The sequence below is a fragment of the Heloderma suspectum genome, chromosome 3 (genome assembly GCF_057233095.1).
Source record: "Heloderma suspectum isolate Gila_16-S chromosome 3, 16-S_ref, whole genome shotgun sequence".
Classification (NCBI taxonomy): Eukaryota; Metazoa; Chordata; class Lepidosauria; order Squamata; family Helodermatidae; genus Heloderma; species Heloderma suspectum.
In genome coordinates, this window is record NC_139460.1 from 105568906 (window position 1) to 105595696 (window position 26791).

At 44.2% G+C, this 26791-nt stretch overlaps 1 protein-coding gene across 2 annotated transcripts in view; it reads right to left on the reverse strand.

Moving 5' to 3' along the window:
• Positions 1 to 1396: 1396 nt before the first annotated feature.
• PTCHD1 (patched domain containing 1) overlaps positions 1397 to 26791 on the reverse strand; it is an 80584-nt gene continuing 55189 nt past the window's right edge. For both annotated transcript variants that reach the window (XM_084841743.1, XM_084841744.1), the window contains one exon: positions 1397 to 3051. In XM_084841743.1, coding sequence (XP_084697869.1) covers positions 1397 to 3051 — 1655 coding nt within the window. The remainder of the gene's footprint in view (positions 3052 to 26791) is intronic.

Consider the following 26791-nt stretch of genomic DNA (forward strand, 5'->3'; position numbering starts at 1 on the left):
GTGCAAGTAAGGAAATTTTGTGTTGCCCCGTGTCACAGACGGTGATGCTGCTTTAGCCAATACAAGGAGATGCACTGAAGATTTTAAAAATGGGGACTCCTCTGCCAACAATCACTACAGTCATGTAAATTGGTTTCCACATAACTCTGGCATTCTATATCAAAGGCATCTTTTCTAAGGGCAGGGATGAATGGGGTCCAACATTTCATTATTGTTAGGGCAGTTGCTTTGAACATTACCTTAAGGAAGACTGCAGCATTAAGAGTTCAAAAGCCAATTCTTTCAGAGTAGCCCCATTCATTTCCATGAGTCAGGGTCTACAGTGAAGATTACAGAAATGGAAATTACTGAATGAGGAATGTGGCCTATATTACATGTTATGTAAAGCTGTTCACTGATCCTCTTCATGTGTATTAGTAGTGAATACTGGAGTAAAGGCTCTCATTTTAAAAAGTGCCCCAACATTCACATTTGCTTGATGAAAGTTAGGCATTGGAGGCTTGTTTCATGGATTCTGGTAGTGAAGTGCTTAATATATCCCTTCTCTAATCTGCCACTAGATCCCCTAGCACATTTAAGAGAGTGCTACAAAACCTAGCATTGGTAAAACAGGTCTCTTAAATGAGACAAACACATTCAGAAAGTGGAGCTGTATCAGAGAACTAGGATCAGGTGTGCATATGTGTGTCTTATACATACAATTAATTATCTGTTGTTGTTTTAAAAGGAATGCTACAAAATCATACTATATTAAAAATATACCGGGGATTAGTTACATTTTAAAATATCTATTAATCCAGAAAAGAAGGCAACTGCAATGGGACCCTACATTGACTGCTGTAGTTATCCTTGTCTAATTTGATTTTCTTGGCCTTTGTTGTTTTGTTTTTTCAAACTTGCATATATGTTTCCATTCAGAAAAAGAAAGGAAAAAAAAGTTAGATGTGATGGCTAAGATCCATAATAGCTGACTCACCGACTTGAGTTATTGCTGTACTGAAAGATTTCTATAGCCCCTATGTCCAAAATGTACACTTACTGCTCCTTCAGCCTTGACAGTTGACCTTTCAATGTGCTGGCAGACTGCCACAGGGGCAGGGCAGCATCATCTGCAGGGCAGACACGGCAATATGCTATTCAGTAACCCACCTCTGTTATCTAGTCTCAGGTAGCAACCCAAATCAACACTCTCTTTGTATTGGGTGAATGTACATTTCAGTGTACTTTTTATGCAGAGGCCAATCAACATACAGTTATCCCCTCCCCCCCCCACTTTGGATGCTCCTGGTTTTAATTTGAAAACAGACATCCAAACCCCAATGTTAAAATCAATATGATTTTCTTCTCTTGGTAATATCTAGGGTTTTTTGTTTAAAAAGCAAAAGAAACCAACTAGTCAGACTGTTGTAATTTGGTCAACCACTCGGGTACTATCGATATCCACCATTTCAACACACTCTATTTCCTCCCGGTTCTCAGGAGTTTTCTTCTCTTTCCTCTTTTTCTTGGATGGTGGCAGAAAAGTCAGTATCACAGGTAAAATGGCAAAGCAATGAAAGAAGGTGACTAATGCTATCAAAAACAAGCACCTGAACAGTGTACGGGTCAGATTTGAAGGCACAGCTGCGAGAGGAATCAGACCAACAATGTAGCAGAGGTAGCTCTGTAAAATAGCTACCCCGTGCACTTCCAGGGCATTCTTTACCCATTTAGTCCTTGTGAAATCTTTGCCCAGGACAAATGTTGACAAGAGGGGTGCACAGTTGTCAACTGTATAATTAATCCCATAAATTAAGCACAACACAGAAATACAGTCCAGCTCTACTTTCCACAAGGTCATAAAACCTATAACTCCAAATTCGACAGAGGCAACAGTGAGCGTGAGCCATACGTTGATGAGAGAGTCTGCCACCAGAAATGCCGAGAAAAACAGCAGGAATAAAGCACTAATGCAGGAGTTCTGCAAGGGGGCCCCCACATACGAGGCATAACGATCCATGTATACAAATGATGGGTTGAAAACAATGAATTTCACCTTTGATTTGAGAGAGAGCTTCCTTAAGGTTTCCAGGAGATGATAAAGCTCTTCCCGTTTGGTTTCCATTGTCTTAGCCACCAAGAACATTCGGGAGGCCACAACGTCAACTTCATTGTTGTACTTCTTGGAGAAAATGATATCCTCTGAAAAATGGGCAAACTGGGGGGCCTTCAGGAAAGAGTTCCTCAGCATATCTGTAAAATTCTTTTTGGGTAATCCAGTTGATACGTTGAGTTTTCGAAGGTAATTTAAGTAGCTCTCAAACCAAGATATCCTCACAAACCCCCTGGTGTACTCTAGCATGTCATCTTGAACGGTCATGTTCCAGTACTCTATCGATTCATAGATATAAAACCCAATGACGGGGCTGTAATTACTGAAATACTTCTGCTGGGCAGCCGTATACTCCATGGTTCGTGTCGCGGTTGCTACAATGTTACTAAGGTCTGACTCTTCGTTGACCTGCAGGTAGCCCATTAAGGCAAAGGAAATATAAATAAGGTAAAAGAGAACTACAAAAGGCTTGACGTAAGTGTTCGTTATCCAGTCACAGTAATAACGCTTGAGGAAGCACACCAAAAGGTGGCTTTCATAACTGTTTGTCTCCTCTGACTCTGCTGCGTCCTCGCTGAATTTGGCCGTCAGAAGAAACCTATACCAGGCAGGTTTCTCTTGCAATACCTCTGGCTTTGGTACCTTTCTGCAGAAGATACTATGCTGGTAGTTGTTTTCTATGTAGCCAGTAAACACCAGGCTGGAACCATAAAAGGAGAGTACATAGAGGTAGTTGAAGAAAATTGCAATACAGGAATTACAGCAGAAGATCCTGGCTGCTTCAATGTTAGTGAAGGGGCTGGCACCTATTCCAAAAGTGACCAGATACATGGCAGTGGTGAGAGAAAAGGAGAGCATGGAGTCTGCAAACACAGCTGCAGTTCTCTCTTTCACGTGCTGATCTTCTCTTGTTTTCCTCCAGGAGGACAACATTTCAAAAGTTCCATATAATCCATGACCTGGAATAAAGCAGAAAGCAACTGTTTAATGTTTTATCAGTGATAGACAGGAAGGGCAAATGAGCAAAGGTGAAGACGTCCAAAGGTGCATTCATTTACGGGTGTTCATTTAAGAAACAATTGCCCTACTGCAGGGAAAAATCCACACACACTCACCACCAAGGTTCTTTTAAATGACAGAAATACATTAATCGGTGCTGCTAGTATGCTGTGCCAGGAAAAAGCCAAGTTCATTGCCAAGAAGAATTATGCTAACAAGTCCAGTTATCCAAATTAAAACTACATTATGCATTTTTCATGCCATGTTTTCACTTTGTAAAGATTTAAGAGTTACCAAAGTTAAGGGAACTTTAACTTTAATGCTACTGATATTGAAATACAACAATGAACCTTTGAAGGCTATTTTTATATAAGATGCGACAGAGAGAGGTTAACAAGAAGAGCCATGGCAAAGGTAATTATTCCCCCCCCTTTTCTTTCTTTACCCGAAACAAGGAAACTCAAATATTGTGGTCAGACTAAATTATGCAATCAATACGATCTAACCAAGTTTGTTTAATTTTTAAATAAATATTCTCAAGGAAAGCTCTCCGCACGCCACCACAATGTGCATATGGCTCTTTCCACACTGCTGCAGTGAATGGATAATCATGGCATGCATACACCTAAGGATTTCTGTTTTTTTTTTTTTTAAAGCAAATTCCTAGTCCTTATATTTGCATAAATGTTTGAATACATGCGGGTTATAAGCCTAGATCAAAGATTGTTCCATTACATGGGAGATTCAATCAGTTTCACTGACCATGAGGGTTATAAATTTCCTTTAAAAACAAACACAAAGTGAGCTAAGATACTTGAGATTCTGTACAAGAGACACATTTGGTAGGACACATTTTCCCAACCACGAGGGCTAGAATATCGGTTTAAACAACCACAAAGGCAGTTTGGAGTCTTGATTCTGCATCAGGCACAAAACTCTGTGCAAGCCTTTATGTGCATGAACCAAGGATGGAGATGAGCATGCTTAAGTATAGTCACCACATTTTTGCCAAGAATAAGGCCATAATTCTATTGGGCAAAGGACTGAGTACAAGGAAGAGGTGGGGTCTGAGCCTCAACACACTAAACATGTCCTTTGAATCCATTTTTCAGTACCAACAGAAACCTCTTTCGCTGCAACAGGTATTAATTTTTTTAAAAAGTGTGAGAGGTAGGGTGTGTTGGCAGGTGCCAAAAAAGGGGCCCACAGGCACCATGTTGTCTATCCCTGTTCTAAAGTAACACCTCTGCAGTCATGACCATTAGCATTTCCTTTAAAAAACATTTTGAAAGGAGGCCATATCATCGAGGTCCAATCAATACTTCCTGCAAGCTCTCTCTCTGTCCAATCATTCTTGTCTTCACTGACTGTGCGAGGTTGTTATAGCTGAACAGATTAATCACAACCCATGTATTTGTTATTTTGTTACAATTCGTATCTTTGAGATGATGTGACATTTACAGCCTGAATCATGTATCAGTGATGCACACATACAGATCCCACTCCAGAGTCATTTATTTCAATTGTAGGGTCAGCCCAGTACACAGAATAAGAATATACAATGGGGATATATAAATGCGGTATCCTCTATATCAGCCCTCGCTCAGGAGAGAGCTCTGTGCATGATACCTCAGTTCTGTTGATGTCCTTTTAACATGAGAAATCAGAATAACTGAAGAAAGTTTCAGCTGTCTCCATCTATTACTTTTAAACAAACAAACAAACAAACAAACAAGTTTTCATGGTTATCTTTGTAAAAATCACCATTGGTGTCAGATAGATCCCTAGATATTCTCCCTCAGTACATTTTTCAGCTTCTGAGTTCATTTTCCCCCTTTCAACATCTAAGCTATATCGTTTTAGATTTCACGTTGGGATATAGATAAAAATAGATATTAAAGAACATGGGGCCAAGATGTAATCCTGAGGCATCCCAAAGGCAAAGAGGTGAAAAAAAGTCTTCCAGCAGCACCTGGTGGGGCCTATCTCTCCAGAAAGGCCAGGAGCCAACATGCTTCCAAGTCCCATCCTGGCAAGATGATCCAGAAGGATACTATAATTAATGGTCTAGAAAGCTGCTGAGATGCCCAGGATGACCAACAGCATTGTACTCTGCCAGTTCATTGCCCAGCATAAGTCAATCCGCTTGGGTGATCAAGGCCAGAAGCCAGGTTGGAATGGATCTGAATAATCAGTATTATCTAAGACTGCCTCTTTTTTTCCTCTATACTGATAAATGAAATCTAAAATTCTTCTTAAAATGTAGCTTAACTTCTTGTCCTTTGAGATCTCTGACTGAGCTTTCTGAATGTGGTTTGTTATTATAACAGTCAATATTTAGCTAATATCAATGTTAATATTTTATAATCGGGATTAAGCAATGATAATGGTCTGTAAGACTGTGTTAATGGTGCTTCTCTTCTGCGTTTAACTCTGTGATTTTGGCCTCTTGTTATGACTTTGTAACAGCTGTATTTTTAGTGCAGACAAAGATAAACATACAGTTAACTGTGGTACTAATATGTCCCAAATGTTGCTATAAAATGTATGCAGTACAATTCTATGGATGTCTACTCAGTGATAAGCCTCATTGAGTTCAGTGGGATTTACTCCCAGGTAAGTGTGCAAAGGATCTTAGTCCTAATGTAAAACCAGAGTATTATTAGATTATATATTTTTGTAGAATCAAGAACCACTTGGAGAGAAAAACACATTGTTTAATCTCAGAAATTTGAACTTAGATAAATATCTTTTAATTTCTTCCTTTGTAGGATACACTTTAGTTAGTATAACATTTAATACGTTGCACTGGAATATTTTCATCCAAGCAATGTTCTCACACCTTAATCAGCAGAATTAACTGCTCCTTAAAACACTGTAAGATTAGCACGTTTGTTAGTTCATTACCCAAACTGAAAAAGCCTTGTAAAACTCTACTCTCTTGTTATAAAAATATCACCCCCAATTTCTGCTGTGCATTTGTCAAATTGTAATAGATCCTTGGATAAAAAGATGTCTTATGTTGTTTGTCCAAGAACTCTATTTCTCTAATCATCACATAAGGAAAACGGGCAACATCCAATGCAAAAAAAAAAAAAGGGAAATGAACCTCAAAAAGGGGGTGAAAAACAAGAGATTTATTTTAGATAAAAATACTTGACCTAAATACTTGATAAAAAATCCCAACTTGTTTCAAAATGAATGTTCTTCAGGAGCAAAACAGTTTTTTTACTTCCCTTAGGAAGGTCCTTCCTAAATATCTTGTCCCAGGGAATCTCTGTTCAACATTTAAAGAACTTAAGAACACACAAACAGCTGTGCTGGATCGGACAAAAAGTGTTTCTCAGTCCAGTATTCTGTTCCCACAGTGGCTAATCAGATGCCAACGGGAAGCCCACAAGCAGGACATGAGCGTAATGAGACCCTTCCTCTTGTGTTCCCCAGCCACTGGTATTCAGAGGCATACTTTGAGGTAATATATAGCCATCATGACTGGTAGTTTCCATGAATTTGTCTTTTAAAACCATCCAAATTGGCCACCATCACTACATATTGTAATAATGAATTCCATAGTTTTAAGTATCTGCTGTGTGAAGAAGAACTTCCCTTTATCTGTCTTCAATCTCTCACCATGTAGCTTCCACTGGATGACCCTGGCTTCTAGTATTATGAGAGAGAGAGGAACTTGTCCCTATTCACTTTCTCCACAGCATGCATAATTTTATACACCTCTATCATGTCTTCGCCTCCCATGCCTTTTTTTCTAAGCCAAAAACCATTAGACATTGTAACCTTTCCTTATAGGGGAGTTGTTCCAAAACTAGAGTGAATCAGGAAGCTCTTATGCAGGTGGAAGCTTGATAATGTACATAAAAAGTTCTCCACAGGTACCTAAGCCCTGGGCAGGGATTTTCAATCTGACAATGCCAGAGTTCAATTTCAGACTCAAAGGCATTCTTAAACTAAGGAACCCCTCGAGATCATGTAGAAGTCACAGCAATTTCACCTTTTAAAAGGTTCATCCAGGAGAGCACTGGGAAGGCTAGGATGTGAAGGTACTGCTCCCAGCATGTCCCCTTATAATCACCTGATATTTACAAAGAGCAAGGTCTCTGTTCATTTCCATTTTGGATGCAACATGGCCATCATCATTTGTAATCTTGACATATCAAACAGGAATAAACATGTAAATAATACTTGCGTCCTATTTGCAGTGAAATGTTTGCTATTCATCTTCATTTCCCAAAATGTTTTATAGTTGCTTCTGCTGGGCAGGTCAAAACTGTCAATGTGATAACTAGCACAGCGCCCCTATTAAAGCTAATTGGGAGCATTGAAACTCCCCAGACATAAGATCTAGCAAAAAAACTACAACCGGTGACTGACATCCCATTGTTAATTATGTTTTAAATAGTTACACTCTATTCTCAGTAGGGAAAACTATTAAGTTCACTTTCACTGCCTTTGTAAAGGCAGATTGACCTTTAAAAAGAAAAAGAAAGGAAAGAAAAACAGACTGCTTGCCAAAGTAGGAACCGAGAGGTTTAATCCTTTTATAGTTCCCTTAAGTGCTGCAGACAACACTGACTGGAAAGTCTATGCATCATCCACATGAATCTAGCTTCTACTGAACAAATTATTCTAAAACTGAATCACTGTTTCATAATCACATATTATGAATTTGTGATGCGCTAAGTTTAAGTAGTACATTGTTATAATTGTGTAAAAAGACAGCCCGGTAATAAAGCCCTGGCTTTAAAACATTCAAATATCTTTATTAATTTGGAAGGATTTAATTGTTGTGATACAGCACATGCAAAGTCTTGTATTTTTATTCATATAAACTTGCGTATAATAGCAATGATGTTGCTTCTCCCTTACCATTAACTTCAAAAACAAAATGTTATACAGGAGAACTTTTGGGGCGTATGTCTTTGACTTTAATATACAGCCAGGGATCTTCACGAAATTCTGTGACAAATGACTTTTTGTATCTTTCCTTGCAGTGAATCTATCACTGGGAGAGCAGAATCAGGTTTAGAGGATGTTTCCAGCTCTGTTAACAAAAGGAGCTGCTCAACTCCTTCCTCCCACCAGTAGTTGCTTCAGAGGCAAAGGGAGGCTGAGCCTCACCTCTGCTTCCAAGCAACTTTGGGGAAAAGAAGGAGTTCGGTTCAGAGGCAATGCAGCCATAGTTCCTTCTCTTCAACAGTCACTTTAGGTGCATAAGGAGGGGACAGTGATTTCCTCACTGCAAAGCTGACTGATAGTGGGAATAGGGACCGGGCTCAAAGACAATGCATCATTGTCCATAAAGGAGACAAACTACTAACTGCTGGTTAGTGTGCTCATCTGTATCATCCTACCAAATGGGAACGAGAATTTTATGATACATAAGGTGCTGACACAGTGACAGAATATGCTGTAAAATGGTAGTCTGTTTGGGCTCAGAGTAATCGAAGATAGTAGAGAGGATGTATGGTAGGGTGGCCATTTATGAATTTACCCCAAAGAGGAAAGGCATCACCCCCAAAAAGGCAAAGGAGGACACTGATTTGCAGAACATTGGCATATGCTAATTTATACATATAGAGCTAATTTTAGAAATAATGATAGTTTAAATAGAACTACAGTACATCTCAGTAAAGGTGACCTGTGTGCCCAATCTGCTGCAATGGTGCTGTTGATGGGCACATTCAGAGTCCAGCTCTTCCTTCTGATGGTTCTTTTTCTTTCAACTGGACTTGGGATGGACAGCCCTTCAAATAGAGGATGCTTTCAAAATTTATTATTTATTATTATTTATTTATTAAATTTATTAATCGCCCATCTGACTGGTCACCCAGCCATTTTGGGCAATGTACAACGTATAATAAAACAGTTTAAAACAATAAAATTCTACAATAAAAACATTTTCTAAAATACAATAAAATACAATAAATAAAATACAATAAAACATTTTCTAACCCACCCCAAATGCCTGCCTGAACAACCACACTTTTAATGCACGGCGGAAGCTCATTAAAGAGGGGGCATGACAGAGTTCCTTAGGGAGGGAGTTCCACAGAGTGGGGGCCACCACAGAAAAGGCCCTCTCCCTCGTCCCCACCAGTCTAGCAGTCCTGGCTGACGCGACAGAGGGAAGGCCATCCGAGGCTGATCTTGTTAAGCGGCCTGTCTGGTGTTGCTGGAGGCGCTCCTTAAGATAGGCTGGGCCGGAACCATATAGGGTTTTAAAGGTCAAAACCAACACCTTGAATTTGGTGCCCGGAAAACAACTGGTAACCAGTGCAACTCCTTCAGCACTGGAGTGATGTGATCTCACTGGTGGCTGCCTTTAATCAGGCAAGCTGCCGCGTTCTGTACCAGCTGCAGCTTCCGAACCATCTTCAAGGGTAATCCCACATACAGCGCATTACAGTAGCCTAAACGAGAGGAGACCAGGGCATGTACTACCGATGGGAGCAGATGGTCAGGAAGGAAGGGGCACAGCCGCCGTATCAGATGGAGTTGATACAGCGCTGTCCAGCTCACAGCTGACACCTGAGCCTCCATGGACAGCTGGGAGTCCAAAATGACCCCCAGGATGTGGATCTGGACTTTCAAGGGTAGCTGTACCCCATGCAACACCAGGTCAACATCCCCCAGCCTCCTCTTGTCTCCCACCAAAAGTACCTCGGTCTTGTCAGGGTTCAGCTTCAGCTTATTCCTCCCCATCCAGCCACTCACCATTTCCAGACATTTGGACAGGGATTCTATAGCCAACCTTGGTGAAGATTTGAACGAGAGGTAGAGCTGTGTGTCATCCGCATACTGATGACACCGCACCCCAAACCTCCTGATGATAGCCCCCAGCGGCTTCACACAGATGTTAAATAGCATCGGGGAGAGGATGGAACCCTGTGGCACCCCACAAGTGAGTGGCCACAGGTCCAAAACCTCCTCTCCCAGTGCTACCCTCTGGTACCTGCTGGAGAAGAAGGACCGGAACCACCGCAATATGGTGTCTCCAATGCCCAACCCCTCCAGGCAGTCCAGAAGGATACCATGGTCAACGGTATCAAAAGCTGCTGAGAGGTCGAGGAGAACAAGGAAGGAGCATTCACCCCTATCCAGAGCCCTCCTCATATCATCCACCAAGGTGACCAAGGCCATTTCTCTCCCATGCCTAAGCCTGAAGCCCGACTGAAATGGGTCTAGATAATCGGTTTCTTCCAAATGTGCCTTCAACTGCATCGCCACCACCCACTCAATCAACTTGCCCAAATATGGCAGATTTGAGACTGGGAGAAAGTTGTTCAGAACTTGGGGATCCAAGGAGGGCTTCTTTAAGAACGGTCTTATCACTGCCTCCTTGAGGGCTGATAGCATCACTCCCTCCTCAAGGGTGGCATTCACCACCGCCCTGATCCCCTCACCCAGTCTCTCTCTGCAGCCCATAATGAGCCAAGATGGGCAAGGATCAAGTAAGCAGGTGGTCGGCCTGACAGATGAAAGCACCTTGTCCACTTCATCAGAAGGAAGAAGCTGGAACCGATTCCACAAAACCGGTTTGCCACAGGCCACCTCTTGCTCACTAACTGTATCCACAGCGTGTGGAGTAACACTCCTAATCTGATCAATTTTATCTGCAAAGTGCCTTGCCAAGGCCTCACAGGAGGCCTTAGAATGTTCCAGTGGTTACGGAGCCACTGGACCGACCAGGCTCCGGACCACTTGGAACAGCCTCCTGGGACAGCACTCTGCAGATGCGATAGAGGCAGCATAATATTCCTTTTTTGCTGCCTTCACCGCCATGTGATAGGCTGAAGATACAGCTCTAGCCCGTGTCTGATTGTCTTTCGAGCAAGACTTCCGCCACCAGCGCTCCAGCCGTCTCACCTCCTGCTTCAGGGCTTGTAACCGTGGATTGAACCATGGTGCAGCCCGAGCCCTGTTCAGGGGGAGAGGGCGTTTTGGAGCCTCCTGATCTAATGCCCGTGATCGCAGCATTTCAGCCACCCACCAGGGTCTCGACCGAGTGGCCGTTGGCGTGCTCCAGAGAATTCCCAAGCGTGTTCAGGAATCCATTTGGATCCATAAGACACCTGGGGCGGACCATTTTAATGGGTCCTCCACCCCTGCGGACTGAGGACAGTCTGAGGACAGTCCTCTGCCAGCTCTTAAAATAGAGGACTGTCCTCTGTAAGACACATGAGGATTTTTTAAAACCTACAAGTGGGTCCTGAAACAACATGTAGTAGCGTGACGTGCTCCCTGTTCAGGATTTCAGCCTCTCTATTCTATTTCTCTCCACTCCGCTTTTCCATTTTTATCCTCCAGCAGTCAAGCAATGTTCTGTGGCCACTGAGCACACTCAAGACTCACTATGTTTTTTTTGGATTCCCTCTCACCTCCTTAGGGATTTTCCCTAAATATTTTTGTACTTCTGCAAACCTCGCGGTTCCCCCAAGTAAGCTTCCTCATGCACATGAGTGGTGCCATCTTAGCTAAATAAGCAACACCACTCACAACCTAAACTTTGGAAATAGAGGGAATGATGTAAACAAATTCAAAACTATGTTTTGATTAAGCTAAGTATTAATGGTCATAGAAATAGCTTTGGTATACCCAGTCATGTGATTATTAATGTTCTTAAGCTATAAAAGCATCCACAAATGTTACTTCTTTGCTCTCTTTTATAGAAAAAGTTGTCTACCAACTACCACTGCCAGTGACCAAAGTATAATAATAAAAATCTGTAGATCCAAATAACATTTTGGTTCTTATTGTAACTAAAAATTACAGTGACTATTTTTTTCCACTATCCACAGTTGATTCAGTGGAACAATTGTGTGGGAGCTTTGGGTATTAAGAATTGTTGTTGTTGTTCAGTCGTTAAGTCGTGTCCGACTCTTCGTGACCCCATGGACCATAGCACGCCAGGCCTTCCTGTCCTCCACTCTCTCCCGGAGTGTGCTCAAGTTCATGTATTAAGAATAGCAAGTGAATAAAGTAAATAAACAAATAAATCCATTGTATATAGCATCGTAAGTGTACAAGGTGTTTTACATGGTGTTATAAGCAAAGTAAGATTGCCAAAAAATGAAATCTTTCATGTTCTGGCTGAATGCCCTGTATTAAAATACCTTACTGTTCTTACTGCTTTATTTTCAGTATTGCCCAAGAGGTAGGATTTTCTGTCTAGGAAGACGCTAAATGGGACAGGCAGCAAAGGATGAGGCCGCTAAACATGCTTCTTTAGTATTTTAATGATGACAAGTGTGGGGGGATGAAGAAGGAAGCAAACTTCTTGGTCAGGAATTGGGACCTAAAAAGAACATATGCTCTCACTGAGTTTTCTTAGCAAAGGAATAACTGAACTCTCATTTTTTTTTCACATGATGAGATAACATTACCTTTTATTATTAAGAAATCTTCTTCTTTGCTTTGATTATATTTGGTTGCCATTCATGACTCTGCAATGAATCTCAGGTCTGTGTAAAAAATACAGTTCTGTGAATGGTCCCACTTCTCTAGAAACATTTCATTGGGCCACTGATAATACTTGTTTTGCTGCCTCACCCTGTAGAAGTGAGAGCTCCAACCTTGGTATTTCCAGCCCGCTGCCACCACTTGAAGAATTTTCCTTCCATTACCATGTACCCTCAAGAAAATCAGGACCGCTATGTTGTTGCTATATAAACTGCCACCTGCAGTACATGTAGGAACTGACTTCCTCCAAGCCACACTGGATAAATAACAATGTGTGTATTTTCTTATTAAGCAACAGTAACTGCAACAGCAATTCCCGCTCTTTCAAAGCCAAGTAAAATAATAAACCAGCACACACCAATACATCTAGCTCCTTTCATTCTCAGTACAACTGCCATAACTGCTCTCAGACTGCAAGGGGGGAACTGAGCCAATAGAGCCCCAGAGCAGTTCTGATTCTGAGGAGGAACAGCAATCCATGGGAGAGGAGTTCGCTCATCTCTCACAGGCACAGCAGCTGGCAGGGATTCCTCCTGCCAGCATTCCTGGGATAGATAGTGACCCTGGAAGTGAGAGAGCACTGGAGGGGGGCTTGCTGGACACTTGGCGCAGATGCAGGGAGCGGCGACAGATGGAGGGTGCCGAAAGGAGGCGTGGTGCTCGCTTGGCGTGCAAATAATGGTCGCGTCCCGAGGACCCAAGAGAAAGAGGGCGGACCTCTCCCTAGCCCATAAGTTCAGGGTCTTCCCGTAGTTCTCCTTCAAACGAGGACCAACTGCCTTATCTGGAGATAAGGCTACTCTGCTATCTTTCCCCAGTGCTGTTCCTTGCTTTGTTGCTAGTGATTAGTATCTGAAAGAGTCATAAAGTAATAAAGGAATAAAGTCTCGGAAAAAATTCCTTGTCGTCTGTGTCCTGAGTGGCTATTGGTGGGGACTGCAAGAGGCAGCTAGGGCGCTCCTGACAGCTTGGTCCCCGTTCCTCTTTTTTTTCCTCTCTCTGCTCCTACTGCTGGGAGCATTGCCTCCCGACCGAGGCACCAGTCCCAGCCCAGGCCTTAACCCTTTCATCCCCCTCCTCATCTGCTTCTGGCAGTTCTTCAGCTACCGTGATCCTCCCAGAAAAGTATGCGGCTTTTCGGGATATTTTCGAGAAGAAGGAGGCTGACCAGCTCCCACCCTCACTGCCCTTTTGACTGTGCCATTAACCTCATTCCTGGGGCGACCATCCCTGCTGGCCGGCTGTATTCGATGTCGGAGCCGGAACTTCGAGCTCTGCGGGAGTTTTTGGACACAAACCTCAGACATGGCTTCATTTGCCCCTCCTCCTCCCCCGCCTGCACCCCTACCATGTTTGTGTGCAAAAAATCAGGAGAACTCCACCTGGTGCACGATTTCAGAGCACTGAATTTGGTCTTGATCCCCGACAAGTACCCCCTCTCTCTCATACCAGAGATGCTGGAGTGCCTGGGGCGAGCCAAGATTTTCACAAAGTTGGACCTGCGTTGCGCCTACAATCTGATTCGCATCCAGGAGAGGGATGAGTGGAAGACCTGTTTCGGCACCTGGTATTGAGCGTATGAATACCTAGTGATGCTGTTTGGGCTTGCCTGTGCCCCTCCCACGTTTTTGCGTTTTATGAATGCCATCTTCCGGGACTATTTGGACACTTTCCTCACTGTGTATCTTGATGATTTACTTATATTTTCTGAGGACCCCCACGCCCATCAGCACCATGTCTCTGCCGTCCTCCAGCGCCTCTGCGAGCACCATCTTTAATGCCAAGCTGGAGAAATGTGCGTTTGACCTAACCTCTTTGGACTATCTTGGCTACATTATCTCAGCTGACGGTATCAGGATGGATCCTGCAAAGGTCCAGGCTGTCCTCTCCTGGCAAGCTCCATCCACCAAGAAGGACTTGCAACATTTTCTGGGGTTTGCTAATTTCTACAGAAAGTTCCTGCCCAGCTTTGCTCAGCTGACATCTCCTCTCACGGACCTCCTTAAGGGCAGGAAATCTCCTTTTCATTGGATGGCATCTGCCCAACAGGCTTTCGAGAAACTTAAGAAGCTTTTTAGTTCTGAGCTGATCCTGTTACATCCCGACCTGAGGAAGCCTTTTGTAGTGCAAACTGATGCCTCTGACTTTGCGGTGGGGGCGGTGCTTTTTCAGCCAGATTGGGCGGGCGGCGGGTTGCAACCCTGCACCTACCACTCCAGGAAGCTGAACATGTCTGAGAGGAATTATAGAATCATAGAATAGTAGTAGGGTTGGAAGGGGCCTACAAGGCCATCGAGTCCAACCCCCTGCTCAGTGCAGGAATCCAAGTCAGAGCATCCCTGACAGATGGCTATCCAGCCTCGTCTTGAATGCCTCCAGTGTGGGAGAGCCCACCACCTCCCTAGGTAATTGGTTCCATTGTCGTATTGCTCTAACAGTCAGGAAGTTTCTCCTGATGTTCAGCCAGAATCTGGCTTCCTGTCACTTGAGCCCATTATTCCATGTCCTGCACTCTGGCATGATCGAGAAGAGATCCTGGCCTTCCTCTCTGTGACAACCTTTCAAGTACTTGAAGAGCGCTATCCTATCTCCCCTCAGTCTTCTCTTCTCAAGGCGAAACATGCCCAGTTCTTTCAGTCTGTCTTCATAGGGCTTTGTTTCCAGTCCCCTGATCATCTTTGTTGCCCTCCTCTGGACCCTCTCCAGTTTGTCTGCATCCTTCTTAAAGTGTGGTGCCCAGAACTGGACACAGTAATCCAGATGAGGCCTAACCAGTGCTGAGTAGAGGGGAACTAGTACTTCCCGGGATTTGGAAGCTATGCTTCTATGAATGCAGCCCAAAAGAGCATTGGCCTTTTTTGCAGCCACATCACATTGTTGGCTCATATTCAGCTTGTGATTGACAACAATTCCTTCTCGCTTGTAGTGTTGTTGAGCCACGTACCTACCATCTTGTAACTGTGCATCTGGTTTCTTTTTCCTAGGTGCAGAACTTGGCATTTATCCCTATTAAATGTCATTCTGTTGTTTCCTGCCCAGTGCTCCAGTCTATCCAGATCATTTTGAATTTTGTTTCTGTCTTCCAAAGTATTAGCTATCCCGCCCAATTTTGTGTCATCTGCACATTTGATCAGCATTCCCTGCACCTCCTCCTCCAAGTCATTAATACAAATGTGGAAGAGCACTGGGCCCAGGACTGAGCCCTGCGGTACCCCACTCGTTACCTCTCCCCAGTTTGAGAAGGTCCCATTGATAAGCACTCTTTGAGTCAGATTCTGTAGCCAACTGTGGATCCACCAGATCGTTGTTTCATCTAGCCCACTTTGAGCTAGTTAGCTCATCAGGATATCATGGGGCACTTTGTCAAAACCTTTGCTGAAGTCGAGGTATATGATGTCTACAGCATTCCCACGGTCCACAAGGGAGGTGACTTGATCAAAAAAATGAGATCAGAGTCGTCTGGCAGGACTTGTTTTTGACAAATCCATGTTGGCTTCGAGTAATCACTGCATTGTTTTCAAGGTGCTTCCAGATGGATTGCTTTATCATCTGCTCCAGAATTTCCCCAGGGATTGATGTCAGACTGACTGGTCTGTAGTTCCCAGGTTCCTCCTTTTTACCCTTTTTGAAGATAGGGAGAACATTAGCCCTCCTCCAATCATCTGGCACTTCCCCCGTCCTCCATGATTTCGCAAAGAGAATAGACAGTGGTTCTGAGAGTTCTTCTGCCAGTTCCTTTATTACTCTAGGATGCATTTCATCTGGCCCTGGAGATCTGAACTCATTCAAAGTAATTAGGTGTTCCTTGACCATATGCCTATTGATCTCAAGCTGCAATCCTGCCCCTTCAGCCTGTACTTCGCCTTTGCCAGGGGGGTCATAGACCCTCTTTTGGGAGAAGACTGAGCCATAGTAGGAAACAAAGAAACAAAGTTATACCATCTGGGAGAAGGAACTGTTGGCCATCAAGTCCGCTTTGGAGACCTGGCGTCATCTTCTGGAGGGGGCACAGCACTCAGTCGAAATTAGAACCGACCATCGCAACCTGGAACATCTTCAGACAGCCCCGTGCCTTAAACCAGCGGCAGATTAGGTGGTCGCTTTTTTTTTCCTGGTTCCACCTTAAGATTTGCCATGTGAAGGCCTCCGACAACCTACAAGCAGATGCTCTTTCTTGTAAGCCGGACTTCCAGCCAGGGGGTGAGGGAAATCCACCCCCTCTCTGATTCTTCCCCCCCAGAGCCTGGCGGCAGCTGCGGTACCTCACTCTTGGGAGGAACTTATTCACTCTGAACAGGCTCAGGATGCTTTTGTCCACACAAAAGTGGAGGAATTGGGGCTAGCCTCTGGCCTCCCCCACTCTACCCCCTTCTCTTTGCAAGGTGGCCTGCTTTACCATTCTGGCCGGGTCTATGTGACTTCTAGACCCCTCTGCGAGAAGGCCCTCCTTCAGTGCCACGACTCCCACACTGCTGGGCATTTTGGCTTCGCCAAGACCCCGCACAGAGTGACGCAGGATTTTTGGTGGCCTCGTGTGTGTCGGGACGTCAAGACCTATGTCGCCTGCCCAACCTGTCAGTGGGTGAAGGCCCGCTCAGGCAAGCCCACAGGCTTGCTTCACCCCCTGCCTACCCCCTCAGGACCTTGGAAACTGCTCTCCCTTGACTTCATCACTGACTTGCCTCGCTCACAAGGTAAGACCACTATTCTGGTGGTGGTGGATTTGTTTTCTAAGATGGCCCATTTCATCCCCTGCTCTGGGTTGCCCACAGCCAGGGAGACGGTGGAGCTTTATTTGGTGCATGTTTTCTGGCTCCATGGATGGCCCAAGGGTCTCATTTCGGATAGGGGGGCCCAGTTCACTGCCCATTTCTGGAGGGAGCTACTTGGGCTTCTCCATGCGATGCTCCATCTTTCCTCCGCCCACCATCCACAGACTGACGGTCAGACCGAGCGCACCAATGCGACTCTGGAGCAATATTTGCGTTGTTATGTCAATTACCAGCAAGATGACTGGTTTTCCTTGCTGCCTCTTGCAGAATTTGCTTATAACAATGTCTGCCATGCTTCCACCCGCCAAACTCCATTTTTTGCCAATTTTGGTTACCACCCCAAGGCTTTCCCATCCACCCTAGCTCCCTCTTCGCTGCCGGCGGCCCATGACTTTTTAGAGGAGTTGCGAGCGGTACACCACCTCTTACGGGACTCCCTTGAGCAAGCCAAGACAGCCTATACGGCCTCTGAGGACCGGCGGCACCAGCCGGGTCTGTCTCTGCAACTGGGGGACTGCGTTTTGTTGTCCACCCAATACCTCCCCTCTCACTCGCCCGCAAAGAAGCTCGCGCCTCGCCACATGGGGCCTTTCCAGATTACGGCCCAGATTAACCCTGTTGCTTTTCGCCTGGCTCTCCCTCCGTCCATGAAGATCCATCCTGTTTTTCATCGGTCCTTGCTGTCCCCCCTGGTTTCTGGTGACCCTCATCGCTCGGCCGGCTCCCCCCCGCTGCCAGTGCTGGTGGAGGGGGAGGAGGAGTTTGAGGTCACGGAGATTCTGGACTCCCACCTTTCTCACGGCCGCCTGCAATATCTGGTGGACTGGAAGGGTTACGGGCCAGATGAGCGATCCTGGGAACCCGCGGAAAATGTGCATGCTCCGTTGCTGCTGAGACGCTTCCACCAGCTGTGCCCCAACAAACCCAGGGCCCCAGGGGAGGAGCACGAGGGGGGGGCCTCATGGGAGCAGGGATGATGTCAGTGTGGAAACTGAGCCGATAGAGCCCCAAAGCAGTTCTGATTCTGAGGAGGAACAGCAATCCGTGGGAGAGGAGCCAGCTCATCTCTCACAAGCACAGCAGCTGGCAGAGATTCCTCCTGCCAGCATTCCTGGGATAGATAGTGACCCTGGCAGTGACAGAGCGCTGGAGGGGGGCTTGCTGGATGCTCAGTGCAGATGCAGGGAGCGACGACAGATGGAGGGCGTAGAAAGGAGGCATAGTGCTTGCTTGGCGCGAAAACAACAGTCACGTCCCAAGGACCCAAGAGAAAGAGGGAGGATCTCTCCCTAGCCCATAAGTTCAGGGTCTTCCCGTGGCTCTCCTTCAAACGGGGACCAACTGCCTTACCTGGAGCTTAGGCTACTCTGCTATCTTTCCTAGGGATGGCGGATAATTTCTCCATGAATCTCCAGGAGGCCGAATGCCAATGCATTCGGCCCCCTGAAATCGGTGGTGAAATTCTCCGCCAGCCCCCCACCCCCCCCGGGATGGCACTTACCTCGTGCGAATGTCCCTCTCGGCGGCGGGTCCCGGCAGTGTTTCGGCGGGGGCGGCAGCGGCCGGTCTTCTGACCGGCTGTCGCCGCCGCCATTGCAAAATAAAAAAGGAAAGTAAAAAAACACACACACATCTGTGATAGGCTAGGTAACAATTTACGTAGCCTATCACGGCTAGATTTCCAAAGTCAGCCGTGATAGGCTACGTAAATTGTCACGTAGCCTATCATGGGTGACTTTGAAAAAAAAAAGAAAGCACGTACGCAAATGGTGGCGCCCATGGGGCGCCGCCATTTGCGTTCCTTAGTTTGGCACGTCTAGTCTACGTAAAGATTTACGTAGACTACGGCGAAAATAAGGGCAACACAAATAGCGTTCCCTTATTTTCGCTGTAGTCTATGTAAATCTTTACGTAGACTAGACGTGCCAAACTAAGGAACGCAAATGGTGGTGCCCCATGGGTGCCGCCATTTGTGTATGCACTTTTTCCCCCCCCCAAAGTCACCCGTGATAGACTACGTGATGATTTACTTAGCCTATCACAGCTGACTTTGGAAATCTAGCCGTGATAGGCTACGTAAATCATTATGTAGCCTATCACGGGTGTGTGTGTTGTTTTTTTTTACTTTCCTTTTTTTTTTTTGCATCCGGGTAGACGGGGCGCTCCTCCCTGGCCTGAATTTCGGCCGGGCGAGGCGGGGTGCCTCCCCCCCTCGCCTGAACTTCGGGGGGAGAACCGAAGCGCCTCCCCCCCACCGCGAAGCAAACTGTGGGACCAGGTAAGTCCCTTTCGTCCATCCCTAATCTTTCCCCAGTGCTGTTCCTTGCTTTGTCGCTAGTGATTAGTATCTGAAAGAGTCATAAAGTAATAAAGGAATAAAGTCTCGGAAATAATTCCTCGTTGTCTGTGTCCTGAGTTGGCTATTGGTGGGGACTGCAAGAGGCAGCTAGGGCGCTCCTGACACAGACCCCCACTGACCAATTCCAGCTCAGCAGAGAAGCCCAGTCACCATGACATTCTACCATCGGAACAACTAATTGCTTAGAGATGTTTTTTAAATCTGCTACATCTGTTTAATAAATAAATATAAATAATTATCCCAGCAATAAATATATTCTGCTGAATTATAAAAATAACAGTTTCCCATTTCACCAAACATGTCAGGCCTCTTTACTCTCATTTAGGGTTTCTGACACAGATTTTTTACTGTACAATTTGGCTTTTTGTCCACTTTGAACGGCAACACCACAAGTAGTTTCCCAATATGTCCCTTCTCTTGCTTCAAGTCTGAGCATTTCCATGCATCCTGGAAGAAAAGGAAAACACCATTTGGAAAATGTACTTTGTTCTTAATTCTGCTTCTGAGTAGCTCTGGCAAACCTTGTGAGGCCTGCATACTCAGAATATAAATGCCTGCATACCCCCCACCCCACCTCATGATGTCTTTTGCCTCATATTGATGGGTATTTGGGATCTTTGCCCTTATTAGGATTGAATGGCCTAGTGGATATTCATGTGCATTTATTTCATTTCTATACCACCCAACAGCCAAAGCTCTCTGGGCGGTTCACAAAAATTACAACCCCAAAATACAACACAACAAAAACGTAATATAAAAACTCCTGATAGAATATTCCTGATTGTTCCATGGAACATAATAGTTCCTCCATATTCCTGACCATTTCTGCAATGTCTCAGCTACAGAGACTGCTTTATCTGGAAAAAGAGAGTAAATCTGACCCTGCTGATAAAAGATATGGTAGCTGCAGATGCTTTCGAACTGTGGTGCTGGAGAAGACTCTTATGGGTCCCCTGGACTGCAAGGAGGTCAAATCAGTCAATCCTAAAGGAAATCAACCCTGAGTGCTCATTGGAAGGACAGATACTGAAGCTGAAGCTCAAATATTTTGGCCACCTAATGCGAAGAGAAAACTCCCTGGAAAAGACCCTGATGCTGGGAAAGATGGAAGGCAAAAGGAGAAGGGGACGGCAGAGGATGAGATGGCTAGATAGCATCACCGATGCAATGAATATGAACTTGAGCACGCTCCGGGAGAGAGCGCAGGACAGGAAGGCCAGGCGTGCTATGGTCCATGGGGTCACGAAGAGTCGGACATGACTGAATGACTGAACAACAACAACAATGCTGCAGATAGAGAGAAGGGTTATAGTAAAAGGGATGGATATTCTGAGGAAAGCTTATGCCACCAGAAATGTTCAAGCAAAGAAGAGTACTAGAAGTAGCAGCAGCAGAGAAAATGAGATAAAATATTGGAGATCTGACACATCTGCCTCTTTTGTTATGGCTTGGCATCAGTGCTTTTCCCTCTCTCATGCCTAAATAAATAATCCAGATCCGGCTAAACACACATTAAACACTGAGAAGGAGAAGTGAGAGAAGAACACCCTTTGGCTACCTTTAGGAATTACTTGAAGAATGCATGTTATAGAGTCCAAGACCATTTTTTGTCCTTTTGAAGCAAATACAGTGTCTTTTATTATACTGGAGGAGCACAGCCTGGACTACAGAATTAGCATTTCTCCGAATTCCATCAAGAAAAGACACGTGTTTTTCTTTTTTGATTTTAAAGTCAGATGGAAAAGGGTATGAAAAACCAGGCTTAGGGACAGTTCACAAACACAGGTTATTTAACTTAAATCAGAACGATCTCTACTGAGGTAAAGAAATCTTTTGGTCAATAGAATGGAGAGGAGACAATCTGAATGGAGAGGAGGCAACTTCTTCCCTGCAGCACCCAAATCTGCAGATGGTTGGTGGAGGGAAACTAGCTGGATTCTGTCCATGTCTGTCTTCCAAGAACCACAAATCACTCATCTCAGCCTGCAGTAACACAAGATTAAGATGGTGTATGGCTATAGTCTCCAATGTGGTATCATTGGGGACCAATGTGCCCACATACACCTCTCTTGGTGCCCACCAGGCTCCCTACCCCTTTTGATTTTTATTTTATTTCTTAAGATTTTTTAAATTCTAAAACATGTTTTAAAACTGGCATGCTGTAAAGTGACGTGCTACCTTCCAGTGCCATATTTATTTGAGTTCATTTATGTTTTGGAGCTCAGACTCCACCACCTCTGCCTTGCAATTAGTTTCTTTGGTAAGTTGCTTTTCTATTAGTCCCACCAGTTTGCCTTTTGGGAATGGGCGTTTTGTGACCGTCCACACCCACTATGGCAGCCATTTTATCAATGGGCAAGCCCTCCACAGCAGCCATTGTATGAGAGCGCTCATGACATTCTTTCAAAATTCCAAATGTGTCCACCCAACCTGAAAAGGTTGGGGACCCCTGGTGTACGGTATTATTCAGCATGAGGTAGATTAGTCCTATTATTTGTATTAATGTGGCTTAGGGGCCATGGTGGCTTAGTGGTTAAGACGCTGAACTGCAGACCGGAAGGTCGGCAGGACAGCAGTTCGAGACCCGAGTGCTGCGTGACGGAGTGAGCTCCCGTCTTCAGTCCCAGCTTCTGCCAACCTAGCAGTTTGAAAGCAAGAAATTGCAAGTAGATAAATAGGTACTGCTTCGGCGGGAAAGGTAACAGCGTTCTGTGCACCTCGGTGTTCAGTCATGCTGGCCACATGACCACGGAAGCGTCTTTGGACAGCGCTGGCTCTTCGGCTTAGAAATGGAGATGAGCACCACACCCTAGAGTCGGACACGACTGGTTGGGGACACCTTGACCTTTGACAATAGTTTGTTTACTGGAGATGTTATTACTCTGTAAGCTTTCACATCCACATTTTTGCCCAAGGCTATCAAAATACTTACTACTCCTAAATCTTTTAAACGAATACTAGATTTTTCATTTATGGTGACCCTTGCCATCCTTTTTTCTACTGCTACTCTCAACATTATTTGTATAAACAGAGAATGCATCATTTCCTCCTCCATATATATGGTACATTACCATATATATGGTACATCATGGCCCAGCTCCCCTTGTGCCACAAAAGCGATGTGCTGCCATAGTTATCTTCCCATTGACATACAAAAATGCAGATAAGTTGTTAGTGAAAGGAAGAGCGTGGGAGAACAAATGAGGCACCTATTCTTCTAAAGTCCATCTTGGAACTTCTCTTTGCTTTGTTCCATCATGGGTTTTCTCTCTTTCTGAAGATCTAGCAAAGGGCTGATAAACACGCACACACACACACACGTTGCTTTAAGTTGTAACAAGTTGTCTAAAAAACAAGTAGAGCACAACAACATGGATCCCCTCTGTTGAACTATTGAAGACATGGCTCAGGGTGTGGTTAATGATTGGCATGGGGAATAATTTATACTGCTTTCACATAGCTGCTTCTTTGTTTTGTTTTTTTGCAGTAAAAAGGTAAAGGTGTCCCCAACCAGTCGTGTCCGACTCTTGGGTGTGGTGCTCATCTCCATTTCTAAGCTGAAGAGCCAGCTGGGACTGAAGACGGGAGCTCACTCCGTCACGCAGCACTCAGGTCTCGAACTGCTGTCCTGCCGACCTTCTGGTCTGCAGTTCAGCATCTTAGCCACTAATTAGGAAGTCCCAAGTAGTCTACAAATGATTAGGGATGAGAGAACCAGGGATGCTATTGCTCACTGAGATTCTCCAAATTCCACTTCGAACATCGGTTCGTCTCACTACTGTTCTCATTTGTGACCTGTTTTTCTTTTTATTTGAATGGGAAAAGTGCACAGTTTGAATGGAAACAGTGCACATTTGCATGTGCACTTTTCAAGTGTGAACTTCCCCAATTAGTTAAAGTGTGAAATGCATTTTTTTTTAAAGGGCACATTTTAAATGAATTTTTTTTAAAAAAATATGAATTTCTCGAATGTGATTGCAAATTTGGGAGTGTATGAACTTTTTTTTAAAAAATGTGCTTGTGTTTGTGGTTGTGAACAGGACAAGTTCTGATGATTTGCAGACAGAAACAATTCTCATACATCCTTACAAGCCACAGGAAGTTACAATGGGAATTAGTATCAGCCCTTTAGGAATAAATATAGGGTCCCTGGGACTTACAGTGCAATCCTATCTATGTTTACTCAGAGTTAAGTTCCACTGAGTTAAATGAAGCTTGGTTTCAAATAAGTGTGTACAGCCTTGCAGCCACAATAAGGTTGACACCTTTCTGTTTTGTAGATCTGTGCCCAGGGCCCACAGGGCCTCCCCAGGTCACACGGGGCCCTCAGCAAAGTGCCTTCTGTTGGGTGCCCTTCTACATCCGTGGATCTTTTCCTATCAATGTGCCCTGGTGGGTTTGTTGTACAGCAGCAGCACTCTGGTCAGCCCAGTGGCTAGGTCTTGGACCCACCATTTAAATTTTCCACAATACTCTGAACACTATGTTAGGGGAATTGTGGGAAATCAAAACGGTGACTCCCATCTGGTGCTTACTGGAGTGTGCGCGTGCACCCCCCCCCAAGAGGGTGTTTCAAGATAGCAGCCAGCCCCAAACCTAAGCATTTCTAGCAAGTGGTATAATGATAAATGTTGAAGTGCAGGCATTCATGATAGTCTCCATAGCTACATCCCCAGGGAGAGTCCAAAATTTCAGGCAGCTGTGTTGATCCATATCTACAAACTAGTTCTAGCAGTTTTATCTCAGGTGTTTTATAAAGTCAGTGGGTCTCAATTGCCCAAACCACCCCAAAATACATTGCATTACAACAGGGAACAATATATTGTTGCTGGGAAAATTTATTTCACTTCAGGCTGTGAGGATTGCAGCTAAGCTCAGAAGGAACAGGGAATTCTGAGGGTGTGTGTGTGTGTGTGTGTGTGTGTGGTGGCAGATGACATCAGTTGTCTTTTCTTCCCTCCCTCCAACTGACTTCTGAACATTCTATCCATCCTATTTTCAGGTTCATCAGCCTCACCAGCCCTTTCTTGGGTTTAAACAAATCTTTTTATTTGAATTTACATGCACATAATTCAGCATATCTTGGGAGTTCCCAAGTATGTAGAAACAATTACCTTATTTGTGTGTATTCCTGTTTCACTTCCATATTGATAGGCACTGAACCACCTGAGTTCGCTATTAGAGGGAATACTAGACTTCAAGGAACTTGACTAATTTCCTTTGAAAGGCCTTAAACAATTACCATCATCCTATCTTGTGGCATCAGTTCCAGAATTAATTATGCACTGGGTAACCTCAAGTTCTAATATTATGAGGGAGAAAAAAATATTTCTGTTCACTCTCTGTACATGACTCATCATTTTATAAACCCCTGTTATGTGGCCCTTATTTTCTTTTTCCAAACTAAAACATTCTGAATGTTTTATTTAGTCCTCAAAGGAAAGGTGATGAAATCAATTCTGGATCCTCTTCCAGTTTTATGATATCCATTTTGAAATAAGTTGACCAGAACTGCACATGACATTAAAAATGTGGCAGCACCATCAGTTTGCATATGGACACTATGATGCTGGGCAGGTTTATTTTCAATCTGTTTCCTAACTATCACAACATGGATTTTCTTTTTACTGCTGCAGCACACTGGACTTGACGTTTACACTGAGCTATTCACCATGATCATACCATCTCTTTCCTGGGTAATCACAGCCAGTACAGATCTCATCAGTGTATATTTGGCTCAGTATGCATCACTTATATTGAATCCCATTTGTCACATTATTGCTCATTCACCCAGTATGGAGGAGCCCTTTTAGAGCTCTTCACGGCCTGCTTTATTTTTTTCTTTCCATCCTAAATAATTTGGAATCATCTGCTAATTTGGCTACCTCACTGATCACTCCCTTACATCAGATCATCTATGAATATCTTAAATAGCACAAGTGCCAATAACACATTTGGGGAACCTGGTGTTTTTTCTGTCCTTTGTGAAAATCGTCCATTTACTTCTTGTTCTTTTCTAGTTATCCATCTCTAAAAGGTTCTGGCCTCTTTATCCCATGAGTGATAACTTTATTCAGGAGGTTTTGGTTAAGGACTTTGTAAAAAGCTTTTTATTTATTTATTTAATTTAGAAGTCCAGGTATATAATGTCTGCCCAATCAGTCCTAACTATATAGTTATTGACATTTACAAAGAACTCCTAAGAATGGTGAGACAGAACTTTCCTTTGCAAAACCCAGGCTTCTTCCTCAGCAAGGTTTATTCCATGTGTTTAATCATTCTCCAGCCTCCATTCTTAGCTCTTCAATGTATGGGCACTTGTTAATTTTTAATTTGTCAATGAGTCCTGGAACTCCATGACTCAGTTCATATGTAACAGACTAAGTTAAACAGATGTAACAAGACATTGGCCCTATTAGCACATCACAACAATCCAGTTTTTGTTTTTGTTTTAAACTCTGGCTTATCGTGAATGAACTGCCTGGTCACTCCTGCTTGGCTTTTCCTCCCAGTGGGAGTGGCTAAACAGCTGTTTGGTGTGACATCCGAACCTAGAACTCTGGCTTGTCTCTGCCCTAGATAGAGTTTTGAGTACAGTCGTCACACTAAATAACCCAGGTATGGCGTGTTCCTGATTGTATAGCAGCAGAAACTACCATTTTAGCTCACTCATGACAACCCAAGGTTAAAAAAAACTCTGGGCACAAACAGGGCCTATACACAAACAGGGCCTATGTCTTGTTACCTCAATTTAACTTACTCCTTCAACTCTCTACTAAAAACCTGGTTCTGATGTGGGTGTCTGTCCAACTTCTTCCACAGTGAAGCCTAATACAAATAATTAATTTAACTACTCTGCAATCTCTCTGTCTTTGTTCAGTAATCCTTTTTTTTATCTTTGTCCTCCAACAGTTCACCTACCCGTCTGTGGCTTGCTTGTTTCCTGATCTGGATGTATTTAAAGAAGTTTTGTTGGATATTGCTTAATATTTTTCGCAATATGCTCCTCAGATTTTTTTTGGCTTGCTTTATTGTCAACTTACATTTGTTTTGCCAGAGTTTGTGCTCATTTTCTTCTTGCCCATTTGGGCAAAA